This window comes from Aegilops tauschii, chromosome 4 (genome assembly GCF_002575655.3).
Source record: "Aegilops tauschii subsp. strangulata cultivar AL8/78 chromosome 4, Aet v6.0, whole genome shotgun sequence".
NCBI classification, from domain to species: domain Eukaryota; kingdom Viridiplantae; phylum Streptophyta; class Magnoliopsida; order Poales; family Poaceae; genus Aegilops; species Aegilops tauschii.
This window is the reverse complement of record NC_053038.3, coordinates 205051568-205059817: the sequence shown is the minus strand read 5'-3', so window position 1 is coordinate 205059817 and position 8250 is coordinate 205051568. Positions and strand designations below refer to the sequence as shown.

Sequence of the window (8250 nt, the reverse complement as noted above, 5' to 3'; positions counted from 1 at the left end):
AAACCGAACAACACCACCTTTGAAGGAGTAATCCTAGGTGTCGAAGCCCGCTGCTCAAGCACTCTGACTTTGGAAGTAGTGTTTGGTTCGCCCGACAACTACTGCAACAAAGACTTGATCTTCGACATAGTCCCTTTCTGCAGCGGCTATCACGCACTTGGCCGTACGACATTCGCACGCTTTAAAGTTGTCCCCCATTACGCATATCTGAAGCTAAAGATGCTTGGACCCCAAGGTTTTCTGATAGAGGCAAGGGTCCCGATGTTTCAATGAGATAGCTATCATTTTCTGTGGGAGTCGACTTTGACAATCCAACTACAAATGTGCGAAGACGTCGCGCCTTAGCAATCGCTGAACCAATCTCCTGAGGTTACTGACGGTGTTGGAAGCACGATCATCCTGACAGCAAAGGTCTATTCCTGGACGCAATTGAAGAACAAGCAAGAATATTATAATGCAATATGAATATTGCAAATATAGATGAAGTGTTGATAAAGGTAGGGATCCAAAAGCGCTCTTGGTCTGGTCACTAGACACAAACAAAGTACACAAGTTGAAATGGCCTTGGTCATGGATAGAACTTCTGGAGGTGCTGGATGTTCCAGGCATTATGGATGGGGACCCCGTCCTGCGTCTCCAAGCGCGCGGCGCCAAACCTGGAGACACGGGCGATCCTGAACAAGCCCTCCCACATAGGCGAGAGGTTGGGAAGCCCCTCCCTAGAGAGCACCCATCTCAGGACGAGGTCACCCACCTCGAGGGTCCTGGAGTGGATGCTACGACAGTGATACCGCCGCAGCGCCTGCTGGTACCTTGCGGCATGGAGCGAGGCTTGGCGGCGGCCCTCCTCCCCGAGCACGACGTCCATCCCCCGCGAGGCGTCTTGGAATGCCTCTTCAAACGCCAAGACCCGCGGGGAGCAATGTTTGACCTCATGGAGGAGGATCGCCTCAGTCCCGTAGACAAGGAAGAATGGGGTCTCGCCGGTGGGCTTCATCGCGGTGGTGCGGATGGACCAGAGTACAGACTGAAGCTCATTGAGCCAACCCCTGCCGCAAGCCTCGAGTTTCTTCTTGAACCTCCTCGCCTTGAGGCCCCTCGGGACCTCCTCATTAGCGCGCTCGGCTTGGCTGTTACTCCTCACCTTGAGGCCCCTCAGGACCTCCTCATTGAAGCGTAGCATATCTGCGTTCCAAGGTTAGCACAATATGTTTTGAAGAGGTTGCTAGTGAACGGAGAGCCATTGTTAGTGATGATACGGTTGGGGAACCCAAAGCGGCTCACGAGGCCCTTGATGAACTTGACGGCCGAGCCAGCTGGGATGGTGTGCATGGGCTCCACCTCTGCCCACTTGGTGAACTTGTCGATGGCAACATAGAGGTAGAGGTAGTCCCGGCTACTTGGGGAAATGGGCCCAGGATATCCAGCCCCCAGACAGCAAACGGCCATGAGAGAGGGATGGTCTGGAGGCCCTGAGCGGGCTGGTGGATCTGTTTGGCATGGAATTAACATGCCTCGCAGGATCTCACCATCTCAATGGCGTCGTTGAGCACCATGGGCCAGTAGAACCCGCTACGGAACGCCTTGCCCACAAGGGTGCACGACGAAGAGTGATGCCCGCAATCTCCGTTGTGGATGTTAGCCAGCAGCTCACACCCCTGCTCCTTGGAGATGCACCGCAGAGAGACGTCGTTTGGGCGACTTCAGTAGAACTCGCCGTCCTAGATGCAGTAAGCGGTGGCTTGGCGGGCCACGTGTTCTGCGTCTTCCTCCTTCTCGGGCAAGGCGCCTCGGAGTAGGATCGTCTTGAACTCCTCGGTCCAGCACCCCTCCCGAGGTTCGAGCGTGAGGAGCAGGCGAGCTACGGAGGTCGTACCGAAGGCTGGGGCGCCCGAGGTGGGTGCCATGGGCGGTTCCTCCCGAAGCAGTGCCAGGCCTATAGTGGGGGAGCCGCTGATGGCTTGAAGAGCCGCTCTTCAAAGAGGCCAAGCTTTTGGGGTTTGCGTCGGGACGCCCTCTTTGCGATGTCGTCCGCCTCCTGGTACGTGCCACGTGGTACGTGCTGCAATTCCAAGCCCAAGAATCAGTTTTCAATTTTGCGTACCTCTTCAAGGTATGCCTCCATGTGCTCGTCTTTTGGCTTGCACTCCTTGTTGGAGAAGTTGACGAGGAGCTGAGAGTTGCCCTTGATGATGATACGCCTGACCCCCAGAGCCACCGCGGCCTTGAGGCTCATGATTAGGCCCTCGTATTCCGCTATGTTGTTGGAGACCTTCTGTTGTAGGGTGGAACCCTAGATGGAGATCTTTCACGAACTGGAGGGGAAATCCCCAAGAACAAGAAGAACACAAATGGGGAACACAAGAGGAACACTCCAATTGACTTGATCCAATCACACATGTGCTGATCCAATCACACAAAGAGAGATACAAAGGTCCAAATCCAACACAAGAAGATACAAGAGTTAACTAGTTCATCCCAATCCTATGAGGAAAGAGGTCTTGATGATCCTATGATGGGGATCCTTCTCCAAGCAGAGGCCTTGATATCCAGAAGAGGATCTTCTCCCTTAGGAGGTCATGATTTCCATGAGGAAGATGAGCAAAGCTCTCTCAATTTCTCACAAATACTTTGCTATCCTCTCTAATGAGCTAGGGGAAGAGTACTTATAGTCTAGGGACGAAATAAGAGGAAAAGGGGGGTACACGGGTCATTTAGCCCAAGATGCACGCATGCACTTTCGATGGAGTTCGGGCACCCGGAGTAAAGTGGTCCGGGCACCTAGGGTCATCGGGGTTGGGGGTCGGTCACCCGGGGTGGCGCCTGGGAGGCGGCCGGGCACCCGGTGGTCAGGGCGCGGGCACCCGGTGGTCGGGGCGCGGGCACCTGGGGTGGACAGAGGGGCCGCGGCCTTTGGGGACGGGGGTCTGGGCACCCTGGGCATAGGAGGCCGGGCACCCGGGGTGGTCCGAGGCTTCCGGTGTTCCGCGTCTGGGAGTTCCTTCTTCTCCTCGGGGCTCCATGTGGACTTGGTGATCCCTCCATGGCTCCTCAGGGTCTTCTCCTTGGTACCTAAGAATGCACAATGTATCCATTTGAGGTAGAACCCAACTCTCATGTGAATCGGAATGAAGTTTGAAGAGGAAAGAGTTAACCTCGGTTTCGGTGATGCGTGCGCGGACTCTTGTTATTGGTACTCTTCGTGCTTGCAGTGGTGACAGAACGTCCATGGGGATGAACGAGGGATGCTCCGCATCATCTCCCCCCCTTGGGAGAGATCCATCTATGGATCGTGATCTTCATCACCATGGGAAGGAGAGGGCGTCGCCGAGGAGAAGTGGACGACCGCCAAACACTTATCATGTTGAAGCTCGAAATGGGCACTCTCCAATGTCGCACCGTCTTGTGATTCCTTCAAAAGGAGATAGTACAACAAACACTTGGAAAAACAAATGTGGTTAGTGTTAGTGCAAAACCAAGCATTGAAGAGGTGAGTCACTAAACAAGTGTCGTCATCAAGCATAACATATGGTGTGACAAGGGATTGTGACATGTCTTGTAAGCACATAAATTGAGCAAAATCAAAGACATCATGTAAACAAGCATGTAAATGTGAGGTGGCGATGCAAATATGTGTGTCAAGAGAATAACCATCTACCTCAAGCTCATAGCAAGCATGCATAAGGCGCTCAACAAATGGTCTATGTTATGCATATGAAGCATTCACAACACCAAAATCATGGCACTCAACACAACAGAAAGAGCAATTGTTCATCATGTGTGAGGCAATCAAGTCACTCAAGCTAGTAGTGCAAAGATGCAACATAGTAGAGGAAATCATGCAATGATGTCATGTGAGCAAATAATAGGCATAGGTAAGGCACATGACATATCACAAGCACGATCACAAAGCAAGATAAATGTATCATCAAAGGAATGGATCACAAAGGAAACATGGCAAGAACAAGCAATATCTCCACCAAGCTTGCAAATACACACACAAGTACTAGAATTAATCATCATGTGTAATGTGAAGCATGGGTCACAAATGCATGGCAAAGGTATAGAGATGAGCATATCATGCAAAGTGAACATGGCAATATGGGCATAAATTGAGAAGTGGTATATAACCCATAGGCATGTGAGGGCCATGTAGAAGAAATGCACGAAGTTTTTGTGCAAAGGGAGCGGTGGTAAAAACAATCCACGGTATCCCAAATCATCATTGCTCTCTAGAGCTCGTTTCGTAAACTCATGGGTGTGAGGTTAACGAGGTAGAATGTGTACCTACACAAAAGAGACACAAACCAAAGAAATTGTGTGCGTGGTAAATGTACACATCATCCATTATGATGGGCATGTGCATGTGTTGGTTAGCACAAAATAAGCATCGCTTAAAGAAATTTGATGCATGGTATAAGAACATGTCATCCATCATGAAAGAATAATTATTGTGCATAACACGATGGGGACATAAATTGAGAATGCAAGTATATGGCACATCAATAGCATGAGCATTCATGGGGAGTATATTGTGCACATAATTATTGGGATCATGCAATGGATGGGATTGATCAAAATCTCCTAACATGTATGGGGAAACTATGGGGGTCTCCTCATGAGCAATTTTGGAAACATCATATGGAGAAAATGGACAACATCCAAAACAATGCATATCCGAAGCTAGCTGGTGATGGCATGGCATATGAGATAAATGATGCAAAGGGAGCATATCAATATCAACACAAGAAAAACAAATGCCAATAACCATGCGCTTGTCATCTATGCCATATGTGCAAATTGGGTTAATTTTAATGGCATATGAATATTCACTATGATGAGATTGCAAATATGACATATTGTTGATCTCATGCATAGCATATGACAAGTCAAGCGGATTATCAAGCATGATGTGACCTAGAGAATAGTCACAAGAAATCCTATGTAACATGGCATCACACATAATAGACTCCACGTGGCAATCATCATACTCATCATAAATGGGCAATAAATCATCACATGGGGAAGTCGAACTAGCATAAAGCATGGTAATAGGTGGATCAACATCATGCAAGCAATCAATGTCAAGAATGTCCACTAGTTGGACTAGATCATCACCTTCACCTATTTTATCTTTCTCAATCTGCTCATGTGGTGTAGGTGAGGTGGCAAAGACCAAATGGTGGTCATCTTCATCTTGATGGAACCATGTGGAGGGTTCATCATAGTCCACCATGGCCATCGTCATGTCCAAAGGAAGGACAAAGTCGTCGAGGATCGGCGTGTCATCATATATGGGACCTAGAACCAAATGAGAAGACATAATAGAGGTGGAGGTTAAGTTGTTAGAAACTGAAATGACATCACATGCCCTATCAACTACCTCACTCTCTCTATGTGGTGGTGGCTCACTCACTCCCTCAAGGTAGGTGCACTCAATGTCACATATGGTGGAGTCACTCAAATCACTCAAGTGGTGGTGGTGGCTCTCCTCATATGGGAGTTGGGGCAACTCGTCATATATGGGGCTAGTGGTGAAGGCACTCTCACTCACAATATGTTGGCATATGTCATCACTCTCCTCCGAGACCAAAGAGAAAGTCTCATGAGCGGTTTCGTAGCATGACTCGGAGTATGAGTCCCATTTTGGCACCGTCTTCATGTTGTGGAAGAGGTTTGTGCTTGTCGCCGTGGTCCAGGGGGATGGCCCTTGCTCGACCGTCTTGTTGTCGTCTTGTTGTAGGAGGCCCATATGATGTGGCACCTTGTTGCTCATCTCCATGACCGAAGGGAATTTCCCATGCTCGGCTATCTTCCTTGAGGGGCTTCCGATGATGGAAGTGTCGCCCTCGCTTGTAGGTGGTCACCTTGTTGTTGAAGATGTCGATGTAGGCGAACTCATGGGAACTAGGCGAAGATGCCGTACGTCCAAAGGCAAAGATGCCGAAGTGTTGGTAGTAGTCGTAGCTCCGTCTTGTTGGTGCTTGTCTCGTGGTCCTCTCTTGTGCTCATGAAGTTTGGTCGTTGCTTGATGTAGAGCTTTTTGGGACTTGTAGGTGTACGCATCGCGAGCATATTCATCTTGATGGTGTTGTAGTGCTTGAGCTCGATGGCGTTCCGAAGATTGGCTAGCTACTTGAGCGTCGCCACCTTGAAGATAATGAAGGGGAAGAAGACTTGTAGTTGGCCACCATGTCTCATATTTGATCCATGTGTTTGTCCAACTTGGTGTCAAAGTAGTCCATTTTCCTTGCTTCATTTTGGCGAATGTCGGTGGCGAGTCGCTCAATGCCTTGCATTGCTCGTTGTAGTCCCAAGATGAACGTTTTGGTGATGTATTTGTTCGCACCGTCATTGTCGTGGAAGACCGGAGATGAAATGCCTTGCCTATCCATCACAAGACTCGAGCAAATGTGATTGGAAGAAAGGAAAGAACTAGACCAATGTACCTTATCCAATGTTGAAGGTGGATCAATGATCACTCAATAATGTAACAAGGAAATAGCACAATTGGCACCGGATCTTGTCAATTCTCACACCTACACAAGTAAAGCTTTTGGTGGAGCTCGGTGAGGATAGTGGCACAAAAATTTGATGAAAAATGTTAGCAAGAGTCAATAATGTTGGAAAAGATTCACAAATTCGCAAGTGAAACAAGTAGTCCAATAGCAATGGGTCACACACACGGATAGGTAAATGGAGTCGTGCAACCAAGGTATGAGCACAAAATGTGGAATCCACGGAAAATGCTCATGTTGCACAACTCTAGAGAGACGCTAGCACGATTGCTCAAAAGGTGGATACGACACTTGTGCACAACCTATAAGACGCAAAATGTATCAACATTTTATCGCAAGTATGCTATATATGTATGATGTTCCGGTTTTTCGCACACGATGATCCAATATGATCAATATGGTAGTATGGTATGCAATGTGGTGATGCTATGGCTCTTGCTTACAAGCTTCTTTGCTCTATCTTTTTTCTTAAAAGCTTATTCTCTTTTTCTTTTCTTTTTTGTATGGCCACTTATGCGAAATGCACAAACCAAGATAGCTATTGTGTATATGCGGGAACAATCTTGTGACACGAGGGATGCTACTATGATACCAAGATGATGCCAATATGATATGGCATGTACTCAATGGAAGGTGTAAATTGATGATCACTAATATGCACAAGTAACATTGCCGGCAATACTCAATGGCTAGTCTCGATAGGATGGTGACGCAAAATGGGCTAAGGGGTTAACAATGTAATGGCAAGTGGAATATACAATGACGGGATACCATGATACCAAGATGATATAAAGGTTACCGTTCTTACTTACGGTTAGGGTCTCAAAATGGTGAAGGTGGTCGATGTCGAATCCTTGTCAAAGTTGAGCGGCCGTGTTGTCGATGTCGAGCCATTCCTAGTTAGCTGAACCCTAGGAAACGGAAAAACCGCAAACTCGAAATCTCAAAGGAAAATGTCAAATGGTGGTAGCGGAATGCGTTGGTTCTTCCGGAGTTAGCAATGCGGAAGTGGTGGTGGTGGTTGATGATGAAGCAACCATCCCTAAGTAGCCGAAACACCTTAGGAGAATCAAGCCACAACTCAAGAAACCACAAATGCTAAATGAAGCAAAATGGGTTAGGGTGCGGAAAGCTATGCTGGTTTTGAGGATGATATGGTGGATGGCCTAAGCAAAGATGCCAAAATGCCAAAATTTTGATGGATTCAAATTATGTTGGAACCTATGTAGATGGATGGGGCATGTCAATAGCTACTCAACGAGCTAAAGAACGTCAAGATTGGACTTCGGGAGTGAAAGTTATGGATGAAACGGTTTTTGTTGGTGGCCTGATTCTGGGTGGTCCGGGTGCCCGGGGGCAGAGGTGCGGGCACCCGGGGTGGTCAGCGGGATTGGGCTGAAGAAGTAGCCCGAGGGTCCGGGTGCCCGGGGGTAAGGGGTGTGGGCACCCAGGGTGGTCAGCGTGGATGGGCGGGGGGGGGGGGTCCGGGTGCCCGGCGGTCACGGAATTGGGTGGAAATTTGTGGGAAAATGGATGAAATTGGTGGATTTCATGGAGGGAAAGGTGAAGATGGAAGGGCGGAAGGATAGATACACTTGAAACCAAGCAAATCCATGGATCAATACCAACAAAACCTCATCAAACCAACAAATCACAAAAAAAATTGGGCTATTTTTGGTGGGGAATTTTCGAAATTGGGAAAGAACACAACAAAATTAGGCTAGAAAACAAG

At 48.3% G+C, this 8250-nt stretch overlaps 1 protein-coding gene across 1 annotated transcript; it reads right to left on the bottom strand.

The window, feature by feature from the left end:
• Positions 1-394: 394 nt before the first annotated feature.
• LOC141021760 (uncharacterized) lies at positions 395-1183 on the bottom strand. The gene is made up of 2 exons (XM_073497614.1): positions 657-1183; positions 395-419 (listed from the first exon to the last, which is right to left on the bottom strand). The coding sequence occupies exons 1-2, from the start codon at positions 1181-1183 to the stop codon at positions 395-397; spliced, it is 552 nt and encodes a 183-aa protein (XP_073353715.1).
• Positions 1184-8250: the final 7067 nt, after the last annotated feature.

What these genes read in the sequence shown, in the direction of transcription:
- LOC141021760 (XM_073497614.1), bottom strand. Translation starts at nt 1,183, where the DNA reads ATGCTACGCTTCAATGAGGAGGTCCTGAGGGGCCTCAAGGTGAGGAGT. An exon ending in AGGATCGCCCGTGTCTCCAG is followed by an intron (nt 420 to 656) that starts GTTTGGCGCCGC and finishes AATTGCGTCCAG; the next exon opens with GAATAGACCTTTGCTGTCAG.